The 14,344-nt window shown below is 41.2% G+C and overlaps 1 protein-coding gene across 5 annotated transcripts in view; it reads right to left on the minus strand.

Annotated features, from left to right (window-relative positions):
- Nucleotides 1-3,795: 3,795 nt before the first annotated feature.
- The window catches only part of LOC129826571 (netrin receptor UNC5D-like), a 326,296-nt gene continuing 315,747 nt past the window's right edge, over nucleotides 3,796-14,344 (minus strand). For all 5 annotated transcript variants that reach the window (XM_055887464.1, XM_055887460.1, XM_055887462.1 and 2 more), the window contains 5 exons: nucleotides 13,025-13,252; nucleotides 11,374-11,523; nucleotides 9,578-9,742; nucleotides 9,013-9,191; nucleotides 3,796-8,259 (listed from right to left, as the gene is read on the minus strand). In XM_055887464.1, the coding sequence (XP_055743439.1) occupies nucleotides 7,980-8,259; nucleotides 9,013-9,191; nucleotides 9,578-9,742; nucleotides 11,374-11,523; nucleotides 13,025-13,252 (1,002 nt within the window). In that variant the 3' untranslated portion in view covers nucleotides 3,796-7,979. The remainder of the gene's footprint in view (nucleotides 8,260-9,012; nucleotides 9,192-9,577; nucleotides 9,743-11,373; nucleotides 11,524-13,024; nucleotides 13,253-14,344) is intronic.

The raw sequence follows: 14,344 nt of genomic DNA on the forward strand, positions 1-14,344 counted from the left end.
TTTTTCCACTTTTGTTACATCACAGCCTTATTCTAAAATTGATTAAATTGTTTTTTTCCCCCTCATCTATCTACACACAATACCCCATAATGACAAAACTATTTTTTACTACGTTTTTGCAAATGTATAAAAAAAAAAACTGAAATACTACATTTGCAGTTGAAGTCTACATACACCTTAGCTAAATACATTTCAACTCAGTTTCACAATTCCTGACATTTAATCATAGTAAAAATTTCCCTGTCAGTTAGGATAACCACTTTATTTTAAGAATGTGAAATGTCAGAATAATAGTAGAGAGAATGATTAATTTCAGCTTTTATTTCTTTCATTACATTCCCACTGGGTCAGAAGTTTACATACACTCAATTAGTATTTGGTAGCATTGCCTTTAAATTGTTTAACTTGGGTCAAACGTTTCGGGAAGCCTTCCACAAGCTTCCCACAATAAGTTGGGTGAATTTTGTCCCATTCGTCCTGACAGAGCTGGTGCAACTGAGTCAGTTTGTAGGCCTCCTTGCTCGCACATGCTTTTTCAGTTCTGTACACAGATTGTCTATAGGATTGAGGTCAGGGCTTTATGATGGCCACTCCAATACCTTGACTTTGTTGTCCTTAAGCCATTTTGCCACAACTTTGGAAATATGCTTGGGGTCATTGTCCATTTGGAACACCCATTTGCGACCAAGATTTAACTTCCTGACTGATGTCTTGAGATGTTGCTTCAATATATCCACATCATTTTCTTTCCTCATGATGCCATCTATTTTTTGAAGTGCACCAGTCCCTCCTGCAGCAAAGCACCCCCACAACATGATGCTGCCACCCCCGTGCTTCACGGTTGGGATGGTGTTCTTCGGCTTGCAAGGCTCCTCCTTTTTCCTCCAAACATAACGATGGTCATTATGGCCAAACAGTTCTACTTTTGTTTCATCAGACCAGAGGACATTTCTCCAAAAAGTATGATCTTTGTCCCCATGTGCAGTTGCAAACCGTAGTCTGGCTTTTTTTATGGAGGTTTTGGAGCAGTGGTTTCTTCCTTGCTGAGCAGCCTTTCAGGTTATGTTGATATAGGACTCGTTTTACTGTGGATATAGATACTTTTGTACCTGTTTCCTCCAGCATCTTCACAAGGTCCTTTGCTGTTGTTCTGGGATTGATTTGTACTTTTGACACCAAAGTACGTTCATCTCTAGGAGACAGAACACGTCTCCTTCCTGAGGGCTATGATGGCTGCGTGATCCCATGGTGTTTATACTTGCGTACTATTGTTTGTACAGATGAACGTGGTACCTTCAGGCATTTGGAAATTGCTCCCAAGGATGAACCAGACTTGTGGAGGTCTACAATTATTTTTCTGAGGTCTTAACTGATTTCTTTTGATTTCCCCATGATGTCAAGCAAAGAGGCACTGAGTTTGAAGCTAGACCTTGAAATACATCCACAGGTACACCTCCAATTGACTCAAATTATGTCAATTAGCTTATCAGAAGCTTCTAAAGCCATGACATCATTTTCTGGAATTTTCCAAGCTGTTTAAAGGCACAGTCAACTTAGTGTATGTAAACTCATGACTCACTGGAATTGTGATACAGTGAATTATAAGTGAAATAATATCTGTGAGCAATTGTTGGGAAAATTACTTGTGTCATGCACAAAGTAGATGTCCTAACCGACTTGCCAAAACTATAGTTTGTTGACAAGAAATTTGTGGAGCGGTTGAAAAGCGAGTTTGAATGACTCCAACCTAAGTGCAAGTCAACTTCCGACTTCAACTGTACATAAGTATTCACACTCTTTACTCAGTACTTTGCTGAAGCACCTTTGGCATCGATTACAGCCTTGAGTCTTCTTGGGTATGACGCTACAAGCTTGGCACTCCTGTAATTGGGGAGTTTCTCCCATTCTTCTCTGCAGATCCTCTCAAGAAATCTGTTGTTCTGCCCCTGAACAAGGCAGTTAACCCACTGTTCCTAGGCCGTCATTGAAAGTAAGAATTTGTTCTTAACTTACTTGCCTAGTTAAATAAAGGTAAACATATATTTTTTTAAAGCCTGATTGGTGGAGCGCTGCAGAGATGGTTGTCCTTCTGGAAGTTTCTCCCATCTCAACAGAGGAACGCTGGAGCTCTGTCAGTGACCATCGGATTCTTGGTCAAGACCCTTCTCCTCCGATTGCTCAGTTGGGAGCGGGCGGCCAGCTCTAGGAAGAGTCTTGGTGGTTCCAAACTTCTTCCATTTAAGAATGATGGCAGCCACGGTGTTCTTGGGGACCTTCAATGCTGCAGAAACTATTTTGGTACCCTTCCCCAGATCTGTGCCTCAACACAATCCTGTCTCGGCACTCTACGGAAAATTCCTTCAACGTCATGGCTTGCTTTTTGCTCTGACACGCACTGTGGGTCCTTATATAGACAGATGAGGCCCTTTCCAACTCATCTCCAATCAATTGAATTTACCACAGGTGGACTCCAATCAAGTTGTAGAAACATTTTCAATCTCAATTTTTAGTCTCATAGCAAAGGGTCTGAATACTTATGTAAATACATAATTTTTACATTTTTATAAATGAGCAAAAAATGTCTAAAAAGCTGTTTTCGCTTTGTCATTATGGGCTATTGTGTGTAGCTATAATTTATAACTTTTTATTTGTACTTTTACCCCTATTCGTTATATCCAATTGGTTGTTAGTCTTTTCCCATCGCTACAACTCCCCTACAGACTCGGGAAAGGAGAAGATCAAGAGCCATGCTTCCTGCCGAACTGCACTGCTTCTTGACACACTGCTCGCTTAACCCAGAAGACAGTTGCACCAATGTGTCAGAGGAAACACTGTTCAGCTGGCGACCGAAGTCAGCTCGCAGGCGCCCGGCCCATCACAATGAGTAGCTAGAGCGCGATGGGACAAGGAAATCCCAGCCGGCCAAACCCCCCTCTAACCCGGACAACGCTGGACCAATTGTTTGCCTCTTCAAGGTCACGGCCAGCTGTGACACAGCCTTGGATCAAACCTGGGTATGTAGTGACACCTCAAGCACCATGATGCCATGTCCTAGACCGCTGCGCCACTCCGGAGGCGTGTGTTGATTAACATTTTTAGAAATGTGGAAAAAGTCAAGGTGTCTGAATACTTTCCAAATGCACTGTTGATCTAAGAATCAAAAGATGTGTGGACCGCTCATGACACTCTGCTTTGTTTGCTACAGCATTCTGTGCTTCTTGATAAGGATACAGACTCAAGGGAGTGGCAAGGGTCCCTGAGCTGCCCATTTGAAGATAAGTGTGAACTTTGTATTGAAGGTGACTGCTTGGTTTCCTTGGTTTGGATTGTGCTGGGCCTAGTCTGCCTCTGTAGCAAGCAAACACTTGACTCCAGAAATGACACATTATGTACAACAGAAGATGAACATACCTAAAGTGTATGTTGAAATGGCCTTGAACTTTGGGACATTCAGTTTGAGACCTCACCTTCCGCAGGGCAAGACTTAGAAACTATTCCCATGATTCTCATTAGAACTGTTCTCTGCAGTGAACTCTCCTGTGTGGCACACTATTTAGGTTTAGTACATCCAGAGGATAACTGGGGCCAAGCTACTGTAGATTCATGAAGTGGCTAGTGGAAGAAGACATCTAAGCCATATTGTACAAGTGAGGAGAAATCAAAAGGATGAGAAACCATTGAGCTCAGAAATATTTAGTCGACCAGCATAACAGTGAAGTGGACCTAGTAGATCATATAACAGTGTATGAAGTATATATTTTGTCAAATGTGCACAGTAACTCACTCATACTCAAGTTGAGACTTTAGCTGTACATTTATTTCCAAAAGGCTGCATATACATTTGCAAATTCTACTGTACAGAAAACATCCAAAATGTCCATAATTATATAGATACAATATACCACAAAGCTACCCTGGCAATACCAAACATATGCAGTATGTTTAGCACTAGAAAAGCTCTGCAGCCTATTGAATTATATAATCTTAAATACTTTTTCAACTAATACTTTTTTAAATGTATGATTTTGCTTTGTTTATTTTTTTTTCAGCCCCATCTGTACTTTACAACATTCACCATTTACAGTAGTTAAACAAGGCACAAGAATAGTGATATGAAGCCAAAGGCCATGCGTGATGTGAAATGGAGCATAGCAACATCCATCCTGATGAAGTCAGTGTGGAGCTATAGCATGCGTCCCAAATGATACCCTATTCCCTTTATAGTGCACTAGTTTTGACCAGAGGCCTATAGACCTTGGTCAAACATAGTGCACTCCCACTGGGCACAGACGTTCATTCAAAGTCTAGTTTTAAATTTACATTTGGTTGAGTTAACCTGAATTCAACGGGAAAAAACTAATTCACCATGTCATTAGATTTAAGTTAAGTTAGGTGAAAAATACTAAATTCCCTTACATTGATCACTTTTTTCAAATCCATTTAGACTCCCAAGTTGATTCACTTAGATTTTTTTGATTGACATGACATGGATTATTTTTTGGATTCAACCAGTTTTGGCCCAATGGGCTATAATGGGAATAGTTACCAACTCAGGGGACATTAAATCAGGGGTCCAACAGTAAACTCTTCAGCCTGTGACACACCAATCGTCGTCGTCAGCCTGTGACACCACAATCGTCGTCAGCCTGTGACACCACAATCGTCGTCAGCCTGTGACACCACAATCGTCGTCAGCCTGTGACACCACAATCGTCGTCAGCCTGTGACACCACAATCGTAGTCAGCCTGTGACACCACAATCGTAGTCAGCCTGTGACACCACAATCGTAGTCAGCCTGTGACACCACAATTGTCATCAGCCTGTGACAACAAATACCCTTCAGCCTGTGACAACAAATACCCTTCAGCCTGTGACAACAAATACCCTTCAGCCTGTGACAACAATAGTCTTCAGCCTGTGACAACAATAGTCTTCAGCCTGTGACACAACACAAAGCAATAATAATACAGAGTATGTATGTATGGTTCAAAACCCAGTGGCCCACTTAATAAAATTTAAAAACTTAACTTCAACATTTAATACCTTAGATATGACTAGGCATGTATGCAATAGGCAACATTAAATAAAATAGTTAAATGCTATGTTTGGTTGTTATGATTAATTGTATTCCAGACAAATGCTCTTAATGCAACATTAGCCACTGTTTAGCACTACAACAGCACACCTGGTTCGTTTTTTTTCACCACTCTTGCTCACATTAGTACAGGGAATTGAAATTAAATTGCTAACAATTAAGAAAAACTATAATTTTCAAAACGTAAAGCTCACCCACCCACTCACTAATCTATTCTATATCCAGCTGGATTGTATAACGATTAACGCTCAATTGATTAGGAGAGCATAGTGAATGTAGAAACCAAAAAGCAATGTAGGTTTCATGTACCCACTGGGCACACACTGGTTGAATAAGCGTTGTTTCTACGTCATTTCAATGAAATTACATTGAACCAAAGTGGAATAGACAATGAATTGATGTCTGTGCTCAGTGGGTAGGGTGTAAAATTCAGCTCGTCTGATCGTTGCTGTTGAGAGCAACATGCATCAATTAGGGCACAGTAGACACAGCTCAACACTTCAGCCACCGTTTCCTTCTATAGTGCTTTTGACCAGAGCTCTGTAGTAGTGCACTATAAAGGGAATAGGGTTCCATTTTGGATGCATCCTCTTGTATATGAAATTGCATATAACAAACTATGAGCTAACAGCGTTTTAGGTAGTTCAGAGGAGACTGCAACAGGTGTACAATGAACAAGTTGAGCGTTTTGTAAAATATAACTGCAGTGAGACACCTCTGAGCGCAATTTTCTAAAAGTATTTAGATCATTTAAAATCCTTGTGATTATGCTCATTGTAATACAAATGAAAGCATGAGTAACTACAAACAGGCATGATCCAAGCCTGTTGATGCTAAATCATATTGAACACATAAAAACAGAAATATGCATCATATGAATTACATGGAATAAACAATACCATCCTTTGATTTACATGGAATAAACAAACCCATCCTGTGAATTATAGGGTACATGGAATACAATAAAGTACAGAAACACCATCCTGTTCCATTTTTTAGCTGGACATCTATTTTAAACGTGTTCAATACAGTGCCTATTGTTCAAACCAGTAATGCCACTGCAGTCCTATGGCATTTAAGATGCGCCCCAAATGGCACCATATTTACTATAGAGCCCTATGGGCCCTCCTTACTTATACAGTACAACAATATGTTAAACAGGCCTGCTTATTGTACCAGAAAGGCTTCCCATACTATTACACATTCTATCCACATCAGGGTTGGGGTCAATTCTACAAATTAAATTGTCATTCAATTCTCTTTTTCTGTCAATTCCATTTAATTGAATTCAAATTCCATGTCAGTCTTTGAATTGAGACATTTTCTCTGAATTCCAATGTTAGGTAAATTCCAATAATTCAATTCCTAATTCAATACTATCCACAACATTTCCACAAATTCAAATTAAATTCCTTCATGCTGATCATCAATGTTCCGACAGCCTAGCTATACTGGCAATATAGTACTACAGATTGAAAAAAATTAAAACAAATCCTACAGTCCATTTTTATACTATGTGCATGAATTCCATTAACTGGGAAATGTAAAAATATTGAATCCCAATTCAATTAAATTCCAAAGTTTAAATGTTTTTACAATTCCAAATCAGTCTAATTCAAATTCAATTCTGTAACTTTAAGACTTTTTAAATTCAAATTTAATTCAATGTAAATTCTCCACTTCATGAGTGAATTCAAGAATTTAATTGTCTTTTTCAAAGTAAATTGGAATTGACCCAAACCCTAATCCACATTCATGTCCTGTGTAGTTGTGAAGTGCTGTGCCTCTGTTGGTGGTCTTGTGTGTTGCGTAGATCAGCAGCTCTTTGACAGGTGTTAATAATGGTTGAAAGTGGGTGATAAGATGCAGAGATACGCATGGCATAGTGCCAGGAAATGACATCATACAGCTCCTCCAACTTTCTCTTTCTCCCCCAGGGTGGCCAAACCACAACTGTCACACGCATGCATGCACACAAACACACACTGCAGTACTGTAGCCTGACAAAGACATTTCCATCATTGTCAGGGGTTTTCCTTTAAAGATAAAGGATCCAGCCTGAATCATGTTAACAGTACATTGTCCTCACACAACCCACCACTGTACCGCCAGGATCTCTTTTACAATGTTACGCTGATACAGAAAAAAAATCTGAACATTACAGTAAAATGCATGTTATTAAACTCTGTACTGTTTATACTTGTTTCAGAGTGGTTTCTCCTATTTGAGACATTATTTGGAATTGATGACCAAGTATTCAAATAGAAACGAATACGGTATAGGTGTGATATGGGATACTTCCCAAATGGAACACCCTATTCCCCATTTAGTGCACTACTTTTCACTAGGTTCTATACGGCTCTATTCAAAAGTAATGCACTAGATGGGGCATAGGGTGCCATTTGGGATGCACACACTGTAAATGCAGATGCACATGAGGGCAGTATCAAACCCTGGGGACGGTGACGAGCATTTCCACTTTTTGAAGAGCATTAGTGGGTCCTAACAGTGTAGAGGGTCCTCTATATCCTGAACAACAGAATAAGAAAACAAACTCAAATTGTCAGCCTGACTTAAGAATAGCATTAACTAGGAGGAAAAGAAGGGAGGGAATAGAACGGCGAAAGGCAAAACAGATGTACAATACATCATCAGAAAGGGATGGATAAAGTTACAGTACACACAGCAAGGACAGATTTTTTTTTCTTTCTCAGTGGTCATTTTTGCCTGTCATGTTTTTTGCTCTGTGAACAACAAACTCCATTCGCACACTGACATCCTATGGACCTTTTAATCCACGACCGAGTTAGCTGTCAGTCGTTATGTGCATATATGGATATGCATTACACTGGGCTTGTTGGGATCTATGTAGGAGGAGACAAGTCAGCTAGTATACTCAGGGACTGAGTTAGCCGTCTCATGATTGGTGAGTTCACCCATTCCACACACTGGGTTGTCTGGGCTTCCTGTTCCAAAATGATGTACCGAGTCTGATTCAGGTTCCTCATGGCTCTTTGCTACAGTGCTTTTGGACTGGATCTTGCCAATTTCCTCCAGAGCGCTTGCCAGAGAGTCAAGGTCACCAGTGTCTTGGTGTCGTGCCTCCCACAGGCTCAGTATGACGGCAGAGGGGCTCTGTTGCTTAGCAAAATACAACAGGTTCCTGGGGGAAGGAGAGAAACGCATTAGTGGACAAAGTGGTAACAGCGCACTTAGCAAAGTGAACAACACTTTTGTTTATAAAAAACAGTTGTTTATAGATCTTTGTCTTCTATGAGATAGAATTCTGTGTTTCATCACAGTGCTGGTTCCTAATCTCAGCAGGGAGGGACTGACATTGTGCTGGAAAATGTTTCTCTAAGACTAGACATACTGGACATGATCAGGGATATCTTGAAATATCTAAGTAAGTCAACTGTAAGGTAACATTTGTGTGGAAGAAGTGAATTTCGAGTTAGAGCTGAATATGTAGGCATATGACAAATGTACTCTGTAGGCTTATGGGTGCTTTGCGCTAACAGCTTGCAATGTGTCTATTACAGATATCCATTAGATCCAGTGGAGGGCACACTTTCACTACAAAACAATGGTTTACCCCTCCCTGCCAAAAGCATATCACCCTCTGTGAATGCAGTCATTGATGTGCCATCAGACTCAATTAAAATGAGCTTAACATGATAAGATATAAAATGAGGACAGCTGATCAGGCTCATTTGGAACCACTAAAGTCTCTCAAATACCTTCTGCTGTTTGTTCAAGCAATCATTGAAACACCCCGTGAGACATGACGGACAGCTGGTCTGCATCTCAAATGGCACACTATTATTCCCTATTTAGTGCCATGGGGCCCTGGTGAAAAGTAGTGCACTACATAGGGAATACGGTGCTATTTGGGATCACAGCCTTGGACACACACCTATCTAGATGGAGTTTCTGGGCTAAGAGCTGCCAGTCCTTTCCCTTAGTGTTGGCAGTGTCGAAGGTGGCACAGATCCTCTGGTGGATGGAAAGGGGGATTTTGAAGGCCTTGGGTCCCGTCTGTGAGGTGACGGTGCAGTCTGTCTGCATAAAAAACAGGACTGACTCCTTCTTGCTCTACAAAGGCAAAACAGACAAAGGGGAGAGGCAAAACACAATGTCACAGTTGTCAAATATAATTAAATTACATTCGTATTTAACAAAAGGGCTGTTGGGATACACAGGACCAAGAATAGTCAGCTCACATTGATATATTCTATCTGCCCTCTGTTTTATAAAGAAAACAGTATGCATCCCAAATGGCACCCTATTCCCTATATAGTGCACTAGATTTGACCAGAGCACTATAGGGAATAGAGTGCCATTTGAAAGACAACCACTGCAGACCCTGAGGACAGGTTGTTCAGCCAGCAGAGGACACTGACTTTATTGAGGTTAAATAAAGATTGTATGTATGGATTGTGGGAGAAAAATGTCCTCCACACACGGAGAGCCAGGCTCACCTTTGCCACGGATGTATAGACCTGCAGAATCTGCTCGTGACCTTTGACCTGTTTCACGCTAATCTTGCAGGAGAACTGGGTGGTGGTGGGGCTGTATCTCTCCAGGGAGAAGGCACAGTGCAAGGGCTGCTGGTTGCTGCACCACACTTGGGAAAAGGAAAATTCCTGCATGGCGAGAGAGAGACGGAGTGAGAGAGGAGGAAGACAGAGGCAAAACAGGATGAGATATCTGGGTTTCTACAGTATTATTCCTCTCCAGAAGATGACTCAGCTCCTCTTCTATCTGTCACATGGGAAGGTCTCATATGCATACGCAGACAAAGTAGTGTGGTAAGAGGATGTTTGAAGGGTTTGAAGTCGCGCAGCGTTATGCAACGATAGCATTGTGTATGGAAATATGCATTTGTACTGTAGGGAGAGGGGGAGGGGCAAATCCCACTTAATTCTGATAATGGAAGTCCGATCGCGAGCTAAGTATTACACGCGATATCCGGGAGCAAGGGAACGACGAACGGGAAAATGATTGCCTTTGATACATAATTAATTTCTGCCGTGGGCACATCGGCAGGGAAACGTCCTTGACCTCACGCATGCTCCCTTCTTCCATCTCTGCATAATAAAGTGACCTGTAAACTATTCACAATAAGGAAATGCATCCCAAATGGCACCCTATCCCTGATATAGTGCACTTCCCATAGAGCTCTGGTCAAAAGTAATGCACTATTTAGAGAATAGTGTGCTATATGGGACTCACATATGGTGATAGGGACTATGGCTAACTGTACAGTAAAGAAAATGTAAACAGCCTTTTTGCCTAAAGAGGACTTAACCCCTTGGCTTTGATCATCAGATCCTCCACGATGCGGGATGGATGCAGCAGTTAATGGTGCGCTAGGGGAATGATGTACGTGGAGAGGCCAGGTCATTTTTAGCATTAAAAGCTGTCTTGATGTACTGTATGGTGCAGGCGAGAGCCATTACTCTCCACCTGCTCTATGAAAGGGGGAGGTTCACAGAGGTAGTCTCCCTCCAAAGATCCTCATAAATAAGCCAATAGGAAGTGTCTGTCTGACGGTCTGTCTGAGGCACGCCATCCTACTTCTTCGCCCCACTCACAGTTGTTTTGGGGGCAATTATAAAGCCTATTGGAAAAACAAGCACAACCATTTTAAAGTGAGCGGTAGTTAGAAGGCAATATTAGCTAATCAAAAGAGAACCTTTGCGCTCTCCCAGAAGCTTGGCCGGTGCGTAAATCCACAAATTCAGACAAAGGAAGAGGTGTAATGGGTTCGTGCTCAATTTTTTTTTGCATAAAGCTTACTTCCTTATTCAATGTAAAACAAATGTACTGCATCAGGGATAGCGTACACAGACGTTTCACCATTACAGCCTTCTTCAGTGTGTAGGTACAATTTTCTTGAATTCAAAACAGCCTTAGTAAAGAACTACAGATGAGCAGAATTGAATAATTAAGCTTTGAATAATTAACATTGACTAATTACATTGAATAATTAAGCTTTATGCAACATTTTTGAGCGCGAAACGATTATACCTCTTTGTTTGTCTGAAGGCAATATTAGAAAACATATTTACAGAGGAAGTACTGACCTACATTTCTGTCCGGTGTTCACACACATGTACCAATAAAGGTAAACAACCTCCAGTAAGTCTGGTTGTATCCAAAATGTCAACAATCTGGCAACAAATAACACATGTATCTTTCCATGCTCAGATTTCCAGTAATGTATCTGAAATCATTCAGTGCTCAATCTGTATGTAGTAACAGTCTCAGTTACCTGACACGTGGTAAAGGGTTTAATGTTCCATAGAAACTGTGGGACATCCTGGATGGAGACCTGGAGGCTGAAGGTGTTCCCTCTGAAAGGCAGAATCTTGGGTTCCTCCAGGAGCTGTCCTCCTCTACAGGTCTCTGTGGCCACCACTCCCTGGGGACAGACGGATAAAGAGACAGACAGAGAGAGAGACAGATCAATAGGACAGTTATCACCACAGTTTACATCCCAGTTCACTGCCAACCAACTGTTTAGTGATTGATTCTTGCTCTGGTGGATCCACAAATCGACTATCGCAAACATTGTCAAAACCTGAGCATTATCCTCAAGTCAAGAGTGTCCTTAAATTACATTAAAGAATATAAAAAAATACAATTCTCATTAGCAGCTATATCAAATGTGGAGCCATACAAGTTGGAAGTTTCAATTTAATCCATTGGATGAGCATGTATCGGCTAACAGCCGTCCACCAAATTGAATTTGGAGTGATGAAAGAGCTCTTTGATTTGAGGCTGAAGTTATTCATCTGGCATCATTGCTCTCAGTTTCTGTGGCTGTTTTTCAGACATTTTAATCACAAAACAATGTCTGTGTGCGTGCGTATTGCTTCTTCACGGTAGGTGTTAAAAACAATCCAACATTGGCAATGTGATCATAAAACATGCTTGAAAATGTCTCAAATAATACAAATACAATGACAACAGGGAACCTTGCTGGATGAAGTACCCTCCATCTACCTTTGTCTTTAAACACAGTTACATCCTGGACATCATTGAACTCAACTCTATGGTTGTCCAGTAGATCACAGAGCTTCCTATTAAAAAAAAATCATACTCAATATCCATCCAATCACTTTAAGGGCAAATCATGGCCATTGTCTGTGACCTTGAGAAACGACACCCCATTCAATGCAGCAACATTTCCTCATCCCCCGTCTTTAAGATCATCATTGCTTGGACAAATTGTATTATGTAATCTGTAACTGTGTAATCTACAGACTCTGTATTCCCTATGCAGACTAGATGGTTGTTTGCCAGCCCAATCCTAACAGCTACATTCAGAAGGAAATCTCTCACTGAAATGAGATCCTTAATATTATTATCAGGGGCATCCTATTAATCTAGGTCAAGGATATGACCAGTGATTTACTGTGTCCGTCTATAGCCAGAGTTTGAACAACATGAAGGAGAGTGAGTGTGATTGTAGTCGACAGAGACCCAGGGGACAGAGAGGGCTGGCATCTGCTCGGCAGGCTGCGCAGGGGATGGATTCATAAACCAAATCCAAAAAGCATTTTAAACCCAGCTGCCAGTGACTTCTGCTAAATCACAGGAACACAAGCTGAGTCACTCCTGAGGCCTGTTCTGTTCTATGTCTCAGGGGAAGTTTAATTCCCTGACGCTAGATGAGAAGATATCGATTCACACATTTACATGCTTTATTGAATTTGAATTTACTCAGTCACATACAGTACAATATGACCGAATGATCGGAAGGCTAATGCGTAAATATCAATGTTTGTGGTCCTCTATCCTCTACTGCCTGAGCAAAATCACTGTAATCAATACTGCGCTTCATATGATTGCACAGGAAAGCCAACGGCAATCAATGAAAATAACCAACCCCCCACAAACACTCAAAACAATGATAGCACCTGAAAGGCGTGTGGCGTGTCGTCCACACAGTAGACTCGGAGGCTGTAGTCCATGGGGGTGGGCCCCATGCTGCCAAACACTGCTAGCTTCAGCCTCTTCACAGCTGCCTGGGTGAGTGGTTCACCAACAAGGGCATAGGAGCCCGGCTGGTCCAGCAGCAGGTGGCAGCTACTGGAGTCCATCAGGCAGTAACAAGATGTTGACTCATCCTCCACTGACATCACTTCCTGGAAACACAGAACACAACACAGGTCGCTTAGCAAAAGAGGATGATAAGACAATTTAATTTAGCATCATTACATTTGATTATACTGATAAATACTAGAATTATGCTCTGTGGGCTGTGTGTGTATTGTATGTGTATTTGCTCTGCATCTTTTATCGTGTTGTGTCATCATGAGACCATTTCAATGTTTGGTTCTAAGTTACATAACAGAAATTAATATAATGTGCATAAAGTTGTTTTCAAACGGGAACAATATCTACTTATAAGCAGTCTCTGAAGTATGTGATAGTCAGCTAGGAGATGGTAACATATCTCAGAACACCAATCAGTCAATACGAACAATACACACATGCTTTATTTATGAACATGACAGCAGTAGGCCTAGGTGTGAAACACTTATTTTAAATGCCAATTAATATATTCAATATTTTTCTACTGGGCAGTCTATAATTAAGCAATACGGCACGAGGGTGTGTGGTATATGGCCAATATACCACAGCTAAGGGCTGTTCTTACACGTGACGCATTGCGGAGTGCCTGGACACAGCCCTTAGCCGTGGTATATTGGCCATATGCCACAAACCCCCGAGGTGCCTTATTGCTATTATAAACTGGTTATCAACGTTATTAGAGCAGTAAAAATACATGTTTTGTCATACCCGTGGTATACGGTCTGATATACCACGGCTGTCAGCCAATCAGCATTCAGGGCTAGAACCACCCAGTTTAAAACATAAATTATAAACTGGGTGGTTCGGGCCCTGAATACAGCCGTGGTATTCAGACCATATTGGGCCATGCCTAAGAACACCCCTTAGCCATGGTATATTGGCCATATACCACACCTCCTCTGGGCTTATTGCTTAATTATACCCCAGACTACAGTATCCACCCCCTCTTCTATAAGAACAAAAAAAGAATGCCAATCTTGCAGAAAATTGGAAACATAACAAGCTATGTAATTTACACAAATGAGAAACAATGAAGGACCAACGAATGTTAGCTAGTATCTACCAATTTTGCTGTATGTTGTTAGTCTGTGTTGTGTTGAACCTCTGGTTGCAGAGAGGGGTAATGAGACGCAAGGCTGAGC

Source organism: Salvelinus fontinalis, chromosome 28, assembly GCF_029448725.1.
Source record: "Salvelinus fontinalis isolate EN_2023a chromosome 28, ASM2944872v1, whole genome shotgun sequence".
In the NCBI taxonomy this organism is placed as follows: domain Eukaryota; kingdom Metazoa; phylum Chordata; class Actinopteri; order Salmoniformes; family Salmonidae; genus Salvelinus; species Salvelinus fontinalis.